This window comes from Mya arenaria, chromosome 12 (genome assembly GCF_026914265.1).
Source record: "Mya arenaria isolate MELC-2E11 chromosome 12, ASM2691426v1".
In the NCBI taxonomy this organism is placed as follows: domain Eukaryota; kingdom Metazoa; phylum Mollusca; class Bivalvia; order Myida; family Myidae; genus Mya; species Mya arenaria.
This window is the reverse complement of record NC_069133.1, coordinates 9,888,042-9,903,737: the sequence shown is the minus strand read 5'-3', so window position 1 is coordinate 9,903,737 and position 15,696 is coordinate 9,888,042. Positions and strand designations below refer to the sequence as shown.

The 15,696-nt window shown below is 35.8% G+C and overlaps 1 protein-coding gene across 3 annotated transcripts; it reads left to right on the top strand.

Moving 5' to 3' along the window:
* The first annotated feature begins 4,570 nt into the window (after positions 1 to 4,570).
* Positions 4,571 to 15,327, top strand: LOC128211952 (decapping and exoribonuclease protein-like). Of its 3 annotated transcripts, none has more exons than XM_052917117.1 (8): positions 4,571 to 4,703; positions 5,191 to 5,292; positions 5,535 to 5,764; positions 6,632 to 6,727; positions 7,875 to 7,983; positions 10,924 to 11,059; positions 12,884 to 12,978; positions 13,216 to 15,327. In XM_052917117.1, exons 1-8 carry the CDS (start codon positions 4,684 to 4,686, stop codon positions 13,298 to 13,300), a joined length of 873 nt encoding a protein of 290 aa, XP_052773077.1. In that variant the 5' UTR covers positions 4,571 to 4,683; the 3' UTR covers positions 13,301 to 15,327. The 3 variants fall into 3 exon arrangements, with proteins under 3 accessions (XP_052773077.1, XP_052773078.1, XP_052773076.1); XM_052917118.1 differs by having other exon boundaries at positions 4,602 to 4,703; positions 5,208 to 5,292; XM_052917116.1 differs by lacking the exon at positions 4,571 to 4,703 and having other exon boundaries at positions 5,000 to 5,292.
* Positions 15,328 to 15,696: the final 369 nt, after the last annotated feature.

The window sequence follows — 15,696 nt, the reverse complement described above, 5'->3', positions numbered from 1 at the left end:
CAAACCGAGTTTAGGTAATAGTAACAATATCTTAAACCCCAGCAATTGGTACTACACCAACAAAGAGAGTTAAAGCAATAATTACTGCAGCTACAACCCAAGTTGAGGCAATTGTTTCTGCACCCACAAAGTTAAGGCAATAGTTACCGCATCCATAGTCCGAGATTAGGCAATTGTTACTGCATCGACAACCCAAGTTTGGAGAAATGTTTCTGCACTCACAATGCAAGTTAAAGCAATAGTAACTACACAACAATCCGAGTTTATGCAATAGCTACAACAGTTACAACCCGAGTTAAAGCAATAGTTATTTCAGCCACAACCCGAATAAACACAATAGCTACTAAACCCACAATACGAGTTTAAACAAACGTTATTGCACCAACACACGGAGTTTAATCAATAGCTTCTGCATCAACACTCAGAGTTTTGGCAATTGCTTTTGCACCCAGAATCCGACATTTGTTACTGCAGTCACAATCCGAGTTTAGACAATAGCTACAACAGCCAAAACCCGAGTTAAGGCAATAGTTTCCGCACCTACAACCTTAGTTCAAACACTAGCTACTAAACCTAAAATTCGCGTTTAAACAAACGTTACTGCACCAACAAACCGAGTTTAGGCAATTGCTACTGTACCCACAACCCTAGTTATGGCAAAAGTTACTGTATAGGCAATATATCTTGCAACCACAACCCGGGTTTAGTCAAAAGTTACTACAACCACAACCCGTGTACAGGCAATAAATACTTCACCCACAGCCCAAGTTAATTTAAATGTTACTGCCGCCACGGCACGAATTTAGGCAGAAGTTATTACATCTGGTGAAGCAATAGTAACTGCAGCCACAATCCGAGTTTAGGCAATATTTACCACACTTTCAACCTAAGTTCAAACACTAGCTACTAAACCTAAAATTCGAGTTTAAACAAACGTTTCACACCAATAAACCGAGTTTAGGCAACTGCTTATGCATCCACAATCCTAATTAAGGTAAAGGTATTGCAACCCAAATCCGAGTATAGGCAATAGTAATTGTAGCCATAATTCAAGCTGAAGGAAAAGTTACTGCACCCACAAGCTGAGTTTAAGTTATAGTTATTTCAGCAACAATCAAGTTCAGACAATAGTGACGGCAGCCACAATTCGAGTTAAGGCAATAGTTGCTGCCGCCACAACCCGTGATTAAGCAATAGTTACTGCAGCCACAATTCGAGCTGATGCAAAAAGTTAATGCACCCACAACTCGAGTTAAGGTAATAGTTACTACAGCCAAAACCCAAGTTAAGGCAATAGTTACTACAGCCAAAACCCAAGTTAAGGCAATAGTTACTGCAGCCAAAACCCAAGTTGAAGCAATAATTAATGCAGCCACAACCAGAGTTTAGGCAATATTTACCGCACCCACATCCTGAGTTAATGCAATATATACCGCACCTTCAACCTGAGTTAAGACAATAGTTGCTAAGCCCACAAATCGAGTTTAAACAAACGTGACTGCACCAACAAACTAATTTTAGGCAATCGCTACTGCACCCACATTCCGAGTTTAGGATATAGTTACTGAACCCACAATCCGAGTTAAAGCAATAGTTACTTCACCCAAAGTCCGAGAAATTGCAATAGTTAATGCTGCCACATGCCGAATGTAGGCAGTAGTATCTGCAGTCACAGGCCACGTTTAGGCAATATTTGCTGCAGCGACAACCAAAGTCTAGGCAACAGTTACTGCAGCCACATCCCGAGTATAGGCAATAGCTACTACACCCTCAGCCCGAGTTTAAGCAATAGTTACTTCACCCACAGCTCGAGTATAGGCAACAGTTACTGCAGCCACATCCCGAGTATAGGCAATAGCTACTGCAGCCACAGCCCGAGTTTAAGCAATAGTTACTTCACCCACAGCCCGAGTATTGGCAACAGTTACTGCAGCCACAGCCCGAGTATAGGCAACAGTTACTGCAGCCACAGCGCCAGCATAAGCAATAGCTTCTACACCCACAGCCCGAGTTTAAGCAAAAGTTACTTCACCCACAGCCCGAGTATTGGCGACAGTTACTGCAGCCACATCCCGAGTATAGGCAATAGCTTCTACACCCACAGCCCGAGTTTAAGCAATAGTTACTTCACCCACAGCCCGAGTATTGGCAACAGTTACTGCAGCCACAGCCCGAGTTTAAGCAATAGTTACCATACCCCAAGTCCGAGTAATTGCAATAGTTACTGACCCCGCAACCCGAGTTAAGGAAATAGTATCTGCAGTCTCAACCTTATTATAGGCAATGGTTTATGCAGCCACAACCCGAGTTGAGCAATAGTAGTTGCACCTTTAACCCGCGTTAGGCAATATTTACTGCACCCACAACCCGAGTTAATGCAATGGTTACTGCTGCAACAATCCGGGTTTTATTAAATAATTTCTTCACCCTTAACCCTAGTTAAGGCTAATGTTACTGCACCAATAACCCGAGGTTAGGAAATGGTTTCTGCACCAACAATTCGATTTGCGTTATAAATATTGCATCGCCATATGAAAGTCAATTTGTCGATAACTATAAATCCTTTGCACGATTACGTGCTATATAAAAAAATAATTAGTATTTTGGCTTTTTAAAAAATGTGATTTTGTGGCTAGGTGACAATCAGACCTATGGTCAATCTCATGCCTAATTCGGTGATTGAGTGACCGTGTGCAGGGCGATACTTCAATGAGTCGGACAGTCGTGTATATTGAAGCTGAATTTCAGACTATTCATCTTATTTGTTTAGTTCTTTAAAACTTAAATGTAATTGCTTGTCGTCGTTGGCATGATACTTTATATATTTAAGAAATACTGGTTTTGTACATAATTTTAAAGATGCAATCTTACTTCAAAATAAGTTTTACCACACTTAATGCAAGTGTTAAAATATACCCAAAAATGATGAATAAATGTCAAAAACAATTTTTCTTATGAAGGATACCGAGGATTTATTTGCGTTTTCAACTATTAAATACACGGTCACAATGTTGTTATCAGTAATTAATATTTTCCATAAATGCATTATTAAGTAAGTAGTTACAGATTTATCAATCAAAATCAAGGTTTGTTGTACATTTGAATGTATTGATTTTGAATAAAAGCGCCACTTTAAGAAAACTGGAGAAATCATGCTGTTGCAATACACTTACTCAAATTTCTAACGCTGTCATTTTTAATTGGTATTTCTTTACTTAAAATTGTGAAAACACAGATATCCTATGGACTTTTTTGAGTACTACGTCATCAGGATATGTGACGAAGGTACACGTAAGATAAAAGCGCCTAGCCAATATGGAGGACACATGTTAAATTTGCGATTTGCGTTACATTTAAACATAACCGAATCCGAAACGAAATATACAGAACCGAAAGCAAAACGTTCAGTGAGTGGCAGTGACACGTACAAATAGCGATTCGCAATTAAAATCGAACTGCAACATATGAATTCTTGTACGAGTATCTGCATATACATGTTGACGTACATGTTATGTAACCTCTGTTTTGTCGTTTAAATATACTTCCTTCTTTGCATGAAACAGTTTAAAAATCAATCTGCTTTAACGACTGTTATTTAAGGAATTCAATACGTATATTATTTGCATATTTGATGACTCATGTTTTTAGTATATCCTTTACGAAGATTAATGTAGATATTAAATGTCTTTAATGTTAATAATATTACCTTTTAACTTTTTGACCTTGCAATACTTCAAATAAATCGAATTCCAATCCTTTTTAGATCAATTAAATAATGTATACAAAACAGCACATAACTTAACTGCATTCTAGTTTCGGTCATTTAAATCAGCAAGTTATAGCCTATACTAAAATCATAATGGGCAACGCGACACACACTCATATGAACTTCAGTAGTTGCTTCAACCATCTACTTCATTGGTACGAATACCATAATAAGCAAACCGTTTTATATGTGTATTTTCAGTTTAGGATATATAACCCTATTTTGAAAAGTACACAATTCATTTCACGAAAAATAACATTTAACGACAGTCTGAATGATTGAATTCATATCTATTTTTTTTCAGCTCAAAATTGAAAACAGTTGAAAGTTCAAATGAATCTATATCGAGTTGGCAGAAATCAGTGTACAACTACATCACTCTTTCTTCTAGTTGCGATTGTATATTTATATTATTGCGTCCAATCGGTGATGTTGAGGTAGCCTTTGATAAATTGAACATTTATGACGTCAAGCTGTTTAATTTAAATACGTCAAAAATATCGTATTTTAAATACTATTAAACGCACAATATATCCCTAAAAATATATATTTCTAATGTTCATTAACGTATTCTTGACTCTTTATTGCAATCTTATAAGTCTCAAGTTTTAGATCAAGCACATTTATTCCATATAATGCCGTAACCTTTACATGATATACGGAGTAATTTAATTACGGTACTGACATTTGTTGAAAGTATTAATAACGTAATATGTTTCGCAACAACAGCCAACAATGCATTTCTTCGGACTCGCTCTCAAACCTCTTTGAATGCCTTTAATGTGCCCGATACACAAATACGTGCTTTAAGACGCCTACTTACATTTGTTAACAGCTTTTCTTAAACGGAGTACGATTTACATTGTATCAAGCTCTTCGGCATTACCATAAACAATGTATGTTACTGGTTACCACATATGGTATCGCCCTTGACAAGGTACGTGTCTTGTATAACTGTTTTCCTCAAAGTTCTTTATTTAGTCGAAAATAAACAGCAATCGAAGACTTAGCGCAAGACTGATGTAATGCCTTCGATTTCTATACTGATTTACATTAATCTTACACTAGGCCCGAAGCAAAACAAGGAAGGGATCAATAAAGTGACACGTATAAAATCGATATAAAGAGAATTTCTGTAACAAAATACGGGTGCCAATTACAAAATAAAAATATATACGAGACTTGCTTCTGACAATATAAAGCTATTTTTAGAAAATTTAAGAGATATGGGTTTTATAAATCTTATCATTTACTTTCAAAATGGCGAGGTTTAACACCGACATTGGACGATTTGATTACCCAAACTCAGGTTTAAATCAGCCTGAAGAACTAGGGTGCTTCTCATTAGATATTAACAGAGAATTTCACGATGATACAAGCCAGAGGAAATATTTTATTAAACCTTTAAATTATGATAATGTTAGATTTGATCTGACAAAAGGATACGAGGGAATGGTGAAAAGAGATGAATTTAAGGACGAACAGATCGACCATCTTCTGAAATGGATAAATAATCATGAGCAGGGGTGAGTGGTTAATGCTTTTCAGAAACAGAAACTCATAAAGGTTTAGGTGAGTGGAACATGATCAATCTGATCCAAATATACGCTTAATTTTATGCAGTGGTTGAATTTATTTTTTAACCAATGGGATGACAGTGTATTAAAATATTCCACTTTTTAATTCCATATTGACGTATGAAATGGCGTAACTGTAGGTCGAATAAGTACTGTATTAGGCATTTACATGTGCTTTATATTCGTTTCAGAAATATGCAAACCCACTTTATATGCCGCAGGGGTTTGTTAACTCGTTTAATGCGTACCATGTATGCGAAAGAAAATGAGTGGAAGTTCGCCGTGACTCTCCACAAAGGTACCTACTACCTTTGTGAATGCCCCACTGACCAGAGTCTGGCAAAAATAAAACAGATGATGGGAGAAAAAGACGAAGAGATGTGTGGATGGGGCTGCAAGTTTGAGCAATATCTCACCGCAAGTAGGGTATAGTTTTACCAAGTGTGGTAGTCTTAGGTGGGCAGTCATATTCTATGTACTTTTATTTCTAAAGTTTTGATTCGGAAGAGATAACAAAGACAATGTTAGGAATTCTGATAGTATAGGTCCAATCTCAGAAATTAATATCCCATTGGAAACTCGTTATGCCGAAGTCGCCGGGATCTCGATATAAATTGCGAGCTGTCGAAAGATTTATGCATTTGTAATGACAAATCTCAATCCGCCTTTTAAGTGGTCTTGGCATATTCGTCCGTCGTAAAAGATCGGTGTTCATTACCAAATAGTTGGAATCGGTAAAAAAGATCAAAATAAAGATAATATCGAGATATCAAAGCTCGAGATAACGATTTCCACTGTTCACGTAAACATACCGTAAGTTTCAGCTCGATTTTTCTGTCCTCTTATCTGAGTGTCCCTAAATAAAATGTATGTTATTTATGCATTAGGCTAGCGTCTTGACATTGTCTTAGCACACCAAGTAAATACAATATCATTGTCAATTGGAAGAACATTTATCATTATATAAATGCTTGGCTTTCTTGGACTTTTCTTGGACATGGGATTGATTTTGATAAAGATCTTGGTCAATCATATTAGTAAATTAAAATTATTTTAATGTCATTGTTTTGTTACTTTGCAACATATTTGTGCGTATTGATTTTTTAGCAAGTATTCAAAATGAACACAACAAGTAGAAAACAAAACAATAACCTTGTAACCACTGTGACACTTTTTACATAATTTAATTTATTGAAGGTACGGCTTAGATCCTTTAATGACACTGGCCCCTGACGTTTACCTACGCTGCACATGTATTTATAAACTTAATTTAATATTCGATATGCAGGTTCCGCAGATTCCGTTCCAACTCCAGACATGCGATATAATAACTGTGAAACCTTCTATACTGTTGTGAAAGCCACGATCGGCTCCCACACACTAGGTAATTTTGTACATCTGCATCTTACACTTCTTGTATTCTTCAAGTTGAGTGTGCCATTTCTAGAAATATTGATCGTTTTTGGATGGGTTTCAGTAGCTGTTAATAAGTGTATATAATTACTTAGGTGCGTTATAACTAAATACCAAGTACCCGTATGTTATCCAGGAAGCACTCTTTATATTGAACATTGACAATACTATTTCAGTCTGATATTTTGTTTCAGTCTGAGTTATGCACATACTTTATTTGATATTTTGTGAATTCAGTTCAATACCTGCAATCAGAAGTTATAACAAACAACAACATGAACTTTACAGATATTAAATAATTTCTGCTGGACTAGAAAATGGATTCCGTGTCCGTTCCAATTTTTGTTTTAAAATGAGTTTTCTGCGTTCCCAAGAGCATGCAAAATGTCCAAACCAGTTAAAAAATCTGACTGGGAGAACTTGAAATGTGTGTAAAACCCAAATACTTTTTTATGCTTTAACTTTTTTTTTCAATTTCGATATCATAGAGTAAACTATTGATAAAATAAGTGTTTTCAGTTGCATCAGCTAAATATAGAAGGTGATAGGTAGCATAATAGTTTTGTAACAACGGATTTGCCCACATTGTAATGTCTTATCAGACGATTTTCATTTTTTAATTGGATGCAGCCTATATACAAATATTAGATCTAATTATATTCTACGCGTTTATCGTACTCACCCAAATATATGTATAATCATAGAACCGTTGAATACAGAAATTATTGTTCTGTTAAAGAAAATTTTATTTTCGAGAATAAATAGTTTTAATTAGTTTCAAAATGCTTTTACGTAATATTTCTTTCTGAAAAAGTGTTTAAACATTCGCTTTTAAATTTGTTACTGAAAGGATTTTGACTAGTCATAAAACTTATATAAACCGCAAAGTAAATATTTGATAATGAAAAATGATCATGGGCTATCATACTATTAGCTCACTTCACTTATGTATTTAACTGTAATGCTTTGTGTGGAAATAAACTTGTTTTCTGTTCATATTAACGGTATGGGTTTAATACTAATTTACATTATAATGGATTGTTTTCTGTTCGAATACAAGCTTTTAATTCTGAAAATAATGGCATGTTTTTATCAGTGAAATATCTCATTCGTTCCAGTGTATTCGGGTGAGGTCGATGCTGTTAGTACAGATGAACCTTTTGGAGAACATTATGTTGAGTTCAAAACCATCACACATTCCGCGCTGCAGAGAAAAAGTTTCAAAAGGTATTACCTGATTGGCAACTGTTGGAACAGTGATTATAAGTATCTTCCATGGCCAAGAGTGTAAGATCTCGATCCGAGCGTAGGGTGTTTTGCGGAAAAAGGGTTTACCTATCTTAAACGAGCGGCTTTGGTAGATGCTTTTGCTCCCACCTTAGTTAAAAAAAATAAGTAAATACGTATTTTTTGCTGGAACTCTTTTGTGCTTAGTGAAATAATTGCGTATGGATATGCGATAATTCATGGCTGTCATGGATATGCGCGCAGTGATTCAGCGTGAAAATTGTTTTATGGTGACATTTGAAGCGAGAAATAATTAATAAGCGTTTTAAACATTGCCACAAGACAAGGTTTCCATGATGCTACAGACGACAGTCTTCAACAAAGGAGGTAATTACAATGTGGTGACCATTAAAAAGGAGTTCCATATGGGCATTTTATCTTCGCCCATGGGCAAGATGAAAATTTCCAGCATGGTTAAATTATTGGATCTACTTATCTGAGGTGGGAGAAATCTGTACCTTATTATCTCAACTACTGAGTGTGTAATGAAAGAGGGAACCTTCGGGGGAACAAACTACCCTCTTTGTCTGACACTTTCAGTCATGGTTTAATTTAAACGTTTCATTGACAGAATTGTCAATACCCCTAGCAACGGCTTATGCCATTTTCTGATTTCAAGTATTGGCCAGTTCTCAACTCAGCTTTTGCAACTTGTCATGATTATTTGTGTAGCATCTCCGGTAAATCAATTTGATAAGGCAACCCTGTGTTATTATGTTTACAAAATATAATCCTATTATTGATCAGATAATTGTTTGTTTGACAATTGATGACAGGTCAATAATTAAGCGAGTGTTTATTTTTCACTTTCAGTACGATAAGGTCGTTAGGTCGGGCGCATGTCAGTGACTATTTATCGTTAGGAAGACAAAAAATATGTGCTAAGTGTCTTAGTATTTAGCCATCGAAAGCCTATACACCGCCAGTGCAAATACGCGAGCTTGTAAAAGACTCGCTTGATAAAATCAATTTATAACTAAATTAAAATTTAGCCGTTATTTTCGTAACAAAATGGAAAGTTGGCGATTGTAATCTTTTTTATAGATGTTCGGTTTTCAGAACTACGTTAAATGATCATTAGACATATGTCCGGCTATCCCATATGCGGAGGCATGAGCCTGAACACTAAAATGTTGAAAGAGCCCGAAGGATATGACAATTAACAATATTGCACTGGACGAAGAACGGGACGAAATTCAATGGCCACCACACAGCATATTACGCTAGCTGTATTGAAAAAAAAAAAGATTTGTTCTGGATAAAGTATTCGAACACATATGTTGTATCAAATAAGCAGTTTCTATTTCATTGTTTTTAATATTCAATTGATTTCAATTGCACTTCAACATATCTCGTAGTCGTTCGTCCTCGATGTTGGAGAGCAGAATACCTGACAGACACAATGCACCTTATTTTCGAGCGTATAGTATTGTGTGTCTCGTTTACTGTGTTCAGCTTTGACCGAGCCTTTTTAAGTAGTCAGTTGCAATCGCTGAACTAGTTTCTATCGTAATTTATACTGGTACAAGCTTCTGCAGTGGTGGACACAGAGTGTTCTTGTGAGTTAGCCTCTGTAGTTTAAATAAAAGCTCTGGAAGTGGTGGTCACAGATTATCAGTGTGAGTTCGCCCATGTAGTTTCAGTTCAAGCTCCTGAAGTGGTGGACACAGATAATTGGTGTGAGTTCGCCTCTGTAGTTTCAGTTTAATTTCTTAAAGTGGTGGACACAGATTATTTGTGTTAGTTCGCCTCTGTAGTTTCAGTACAAGCTCCTAAAGTGGTGGACACAGATTATTAATGTGAGTTCGCCTCTGTAGTTTTAGTTCAAGCTCCAAAAATGGTTTACAAAGATTATTAGTTATTAGTGTGAGTTCGCCTTTGTATTTTCAGTTTAAGCTCCTGCAGTGGTGGACCCAGATTATTAGTGAGAGTTCGCCTCTGTAGTTTCATTTCAAGCTCCTGAAGTGGTGGACACAGATATTGATGTGAGTTCGCCTCTGTAGTTTCAGTTAAAGCTCCTAAACTGGTGGACAAAGATTATAAGTGTGAGTTCGCCTCTGTAGTTTCAGTTCAAGCTCCTGAAGTGGTGGACACAGATTATTGGTGTGAGATCGCCTCTGTAGTTTCAGTTCAAGCTCCCGAAGTGGTTGACACAGATTATAAGTGTGAGTTTGCCTCTGTAGTTTCAGTTTAAGCTCCTGAAGCGGTTGACACAGATTATCAGTGTGAGTTCGCCTCTGTAGTTTCAGTTTAAGCTCCCGAAGTGGTGGACACAGATAAACAGTATGAGTTCGCCTCTGTAGTTTCAGTTCAAGCTCCTGAAGTTGTGGACACAGATTATTGGTGTGAGTTCGCCTCTTTAGCTTCAGTTCAAGCTCATGAAGTGGTGGACACAGATTATTAGTGTGTGTTCGCCTCTGTAGTTTCAGTTCAAGCTCCTGAAGTTGTGGACACAGATTATCAGTGTGAGTTCCCCTTTGTAGTTCCAGTTCTAGGTCCTAAAGTGGTGGACAAAGATTATTAGTGTGAGTTCGCCTCTGTAGTTCCAGTGCAAGCTTCTGAAGTGATGGACACATATTATTGGTGTGAGCTCGCCTTTTTTGTTTCAGTTTAAGCTCCTGAAGTAGTAGACACAGATTATTGGTGTGGTTTCGCCTCTGTAGTTTCAGTTCAAGCTCTTAAAGTGGTGGACACAAATTATTGGTGTGAGTTCGTCTCTTTTGTTTCAGTTCAACCTCCTGAAGTTGTGGACACAGTATATAAGTGTGAGTTCGCCTCTGTTGTTTCAATTATAATATTTACAGGTTCACGCACCTGAAGTGGTGGACAAAGTGTATTCTTGTGAGTCCGTCTCTGTAGTTTTCATTGTATTATTTTCAGGTACAAACTCCGAAATTGGTGGACACAGAGTGTTCTTGTTGGTGTTCCCGAGATTGTTTGTGGGCTCCGTGATGATGCTGGTATTGTTACCAAGCTACAAACATACACCACTCAAGATTTACCAACGATGGCCAGTGTAAGGCAAATTTTGCATATTTTTATTAAGTATAATGATTTATTAAATAAATGTATTTAAATATCTATTTAACAAAATGTTAATTGGAATGACTCACTAAATGTGAATGATCCTCGTTCGCCTTTATTAAAAACAATCGAGCTATATAAAAACAATTGTGAAACAAGCTATGGCAACATATATTATTCTTTCTCGTTGGCACGATGTTGGAAATGATTTTTTATACTTTGATATTCACACACAAACGTTTTTGCACAAAAGACCCTAAATCGCACTACTACTTTTAAAACAACTGTGTAAAAGCACGTCAGTTACCGGCATTTTGGTAAATAATTCATGTTCTTATTATTCTCAGTCTTAAACAATCTTACAGAGGCTAAGTCTGGTTGACTTTTATTTTGACTAGAGATGCAAACGAATATTCGAATGTTCGAATATTCGATCAAACGTTTGGTATTCGAATGTCAAAATCGGTGTTCGAATATTCGAAAAAAAAGTTAAATAAAGAGAATAAAAAAACTTTTACCTACAACACTGTTGTTGTTTATAAAGTTTGTTTGTCTTGTTTTTACAACGATTGTCCCCTAATGCTAGAGGTGTGAATGTGATGACAATACACTAAACACGCGTCATATGTCATTTTGGGACATACCGTCTGGTACTATAAAATGTCCCCTACTTTTACAATAACTGGCTAGAATTCGGGTTTAACACCAATGTGTTGTCGTGGCTGCAAATTAAACTGTGCAACATAGCTCAAATCGCCGTTATGATATGAATGTCATGTGCTACATATATGCTGTAACATATATGTGCTTTAAACAGTCTTCCATGTCTCGACACAATGTTCGTGCTTTGAAATGTAAATGTTTAGTATAGCGTTTTGGGATATATTTACTCTATTGTTGTACAAAACATGAGTCAAATCCGCATATATTTTCGTTTTTATTATTTTACTAGTTCCCGAGTTGGTTTGGGTTTTCCATAATTCTCCATTGTAATACTTAGTCAATTTAGAGGCCAATCTCAGAACGAGGCTGATCATCCTACAGAAAACGCTATTTGACTGAGAATCCATCTAAATTCACATTATTTACAAATATAAAGGCAGCGGAATTGAAATTATTATATTTTGTTGTTTGTTTGTTTATAATGTATTTGTTGTTTTTTTTCTTTCTGAATATGTAAAATTTAAAATCTAAGACTCATTTAGGGTATTCATGATCCTCTTCGCGTACTGGCAACTACAAAGTAGTGTAAACATGTCCCGGCTATTACTTTAGCGAATAATAATAGAAGTTCACTACATCTTCTAAAATATGAATTTCGGTAATCAAATATTCGAATATTCGATCGAAAGAATTTTCGAATATTCGAATATTAATTTTGCCATCCGTTCGCATCCCTGATTTTGACCATCCAAGCCATGTTATATGCCCGTTAACAAGGATGTTATTAGGCTTTTGACTTTGTGTCCTTTAAATTTTTGACAACTAGGAGTTTCCATGTGGTTTTAACCATCCCATACTGAAAGTACTTTGACATGGGGGTTGTTAGGTACGGGACTGAATCAAACTGAAATAAATGAACAGAAAATTTTCAAACTCCTCAACCAATGGTAAACACAAAAATCACCGAATCATTCTGACATGTACTGTCTGTAGATAACCAACTTTGAACTCTAACATATACAATAAGGACAAAGTGATCAAAGCGTAGCAATTTATGACATCTTGTAAGTTTAGTTGTTAGCGATAAAGCGTAGGAATTATCAATAGGCGATTTTATTAGCTGGGAATGTACGTTAACATAACTGTATTTCAGGACATTCCTGCTCCATGGAAGCCAAATGTTTGCTTCAACTTCCTTGACAAGCTCCTTGACTTCATCAAATCTAATGTGACGATAGATGATCCAAGGTTTGTTAATTAAAATAATTTGTATTAAAGGTATTTGTTTCACATTGAAACTGAACAACTTGATCATAGAATGCATATTTTAATTAAGGAAGGACACCGAGTTTAATCGAAAATGTAACATTTTTTGAAACTGTCAACAACCGAAGGGATAAAGGTTTAAACTAGATTTCTCAAGATTAAATCAAATCGGATATCCAACACAATGAATTGTTAAAAAATACTTGTATTGTAAACCAGGCTCGTTCACCTGCTGGAGTTTTCAGGCGGGGATGCGACTTGTACCCGGCTTCCAAGGGACTCCGAGTACGCTTTCCTGCATTAATGGTATACTCACAATTAGCCTGGAGTATGTAGATGCTTGACTCTAATCCAGATCAAACCGGTTCGATGCAACGTCATTGACATTATTAGGGCAGCTGAACGGTTCAGACTACTAACACCACTGTGTTATAGACATAATAAAAAATGTGCTTAGACAATTTAAGCACTATTTAACCAAAACGGTTCCACCGTTCCGATGCAGCACATATCTTTGTACACCGTTACAATGTTGCAGGGACCTTTGTACAGTGTTCGTTTGTTGAACGTCTCTAGTTTGAACAAATCACATTAAAGCTGCATTCTCACAGGTTGAACGTTTTGACAACTATTTTTTATTTTTTGTTTTGGAATGAGCCATTTTTTTTTGCGACAATCCATGGAAGGCAGTTATATAAGACTGCTGCTGACAAAAACATAGAACGCAGATTAACTGATAGTATACAAGTTCAAAAAATGATGTTTTATGCCTAATTCTTAAAACGTGAATAACGATTTAAGCCATAAAACATTACATTTCTAACGGAAATCTGCGATCTTTTGTCAGCAATATTATATCATTGGTTTACAGATTTTTACGCAAAAAAAATGCTATTTCCAAACAATAAAAAGTTGTAAAAATTGTAAATCTGTGAGAGTGCAGCTTTAACATGTTACATTTATGTTTGAAAATAAAACACTGCAAAAATCAATATTTTTTAATGCAGCTCAAATACTCAGCGACATTAATTTCTTAATGTTTGGTACTATCCCTCTCTATCCTCCTCTATAAATCATGGTCCAATGTGTCCCAGTCATTCATTGCTGCCTGCTTCATTGCGTCAATGCTCGTAATGGTTTTGTCTTGTTATTGTTATTTGTTATTAATTCCCAAATTTCTCTATTGACTAATTTGCCACAACATAACTTTCACCCTTTTGTCAGTAAACCAAGGTTGTGTATACATGGCAGGTTTAAATTCCTGCTGCGAAACCCTGTCACCACAGAAAAACACATTGGTTGTTGGTATCAGACGTTCATGTATACTATCAGTAAACCGCTTATCAAGTCAGAACAGTGCTAAAGCTCCCCGTACCTTATCCCTAACAACACATGGATATCATTACTGGGTTTAAGACGCTGGTAAAGAGCAAGAGCCTTTTCCTTGGTCCAAATAGCCTTAAAGGTGGATATTTGGATACAGACATAATGGGTTTCCACCAGAGAATATGACATTGTTCCAGTCATAGTATCTGCTCTTAATACGTTAACTAGTCTTATGTCCTCTGTATAAGTTCCAGTTTCACGATAGGCAACGTATATTGAGCTCCTTTATCCGTTTCAACTTATATATCGTATGTACCTTCTGCTTTGAAAGGTTACTAAACTTTGAACCTTGTCTATTCATCAAATGTCAAGATCTGTTCAGGTGTTTTTACCGCCCACTATTTGCTGCAGGAATACTAAATGGCAGTGGTAAAGAAAATGTATTTGCTTGCATGTATTCCATCATTCATTTTTATATCACCAAATAATCTTTTTTTAGTTGCTCTCATTTGGATACCTAGTGTTGGATATTGTCTGCTTCAGTGAAAATCACGGGGATGTTACTCTAATATTGAAGAATTATCACCCCTTGCATCAAATGATTTTCGATTATGCTTAAATACTTTATAGAAGTGTTGACTGAAGTTGATTTGTTTGTCAAACTATGTATATGCTTCCCTTTATTTTTACCAGCGTGTTTGTAATAATATAAAACAGCCTTAATGAAAACTTCTATTAGGGACACAAAATTTCATATAATAGTATCCGATTACAAATTTATGGTAAACGCTCTTACCGTGATAAATTATACATATCGCGTCTAAATTACGACACTCATTTTTGTAATGTAAAACACACCCAATTGTGTTATGTGTGTTTGAATTTTTTTAGGTTTCTATATTTTAATATCGTGTTGTTTTTTATAGTTTTGTGCATATAATAACTCATGCTTTGTTGTGATTGGTTATATTTTCCATTCAAATAAATATATAAAAAAGTTGTTAATATCATAACATGTTTGTGTGATTGTTTATCTTTTAGTTTGTATGTAAGTTTTGAAACACAATATCATTAAATATGTATTATACCGCTGTGTCTAATGAATGTTAAGTAATGTGCCGACAAAGATAAATTACTAATAGTATTATTCTTATATTGGTTGAATATCATAAATTAGGTTTCATTGCAAACAAACAACGTCTGAATAGACTGAATATCAACTGAAATAATAGTTTAGACTTCATTCGCAATGCAAGAGGCCACTCAAACACCAAATCAGGCGTGGACGTGGACCATAGGAGAGATGGACTGTTTATGAACGAGTTGGTGTACAATTTGAGAGAGGAGTCGGTTAGCCGTCTCTTAAGTTCATTA

Bases quoted from the DNA above. Each gene is read 5' to 3' on its own strand.
- LOC128211952 (XM_052917116.1), top strand. From the start codon at position 5,027: ATGGCGAGGTTTAACACCGACATTGGACGATTTGATTACCCAAACTCA. The intron at 6,728-7,874 runs GTAATTTTGTAC...CATTCGTTCCAG, and splicing joins GATCGGCTCCCACACACTAG to TGTATTCGGGTGAGGTCGAT. The intron at 11,060-12,883 runs GTAAGGCAAATT...ACTGTATTTCAG, and splicing joins ATTTACCAACGATGGCCAGT to GACATTCCTGCTCCATGGAA.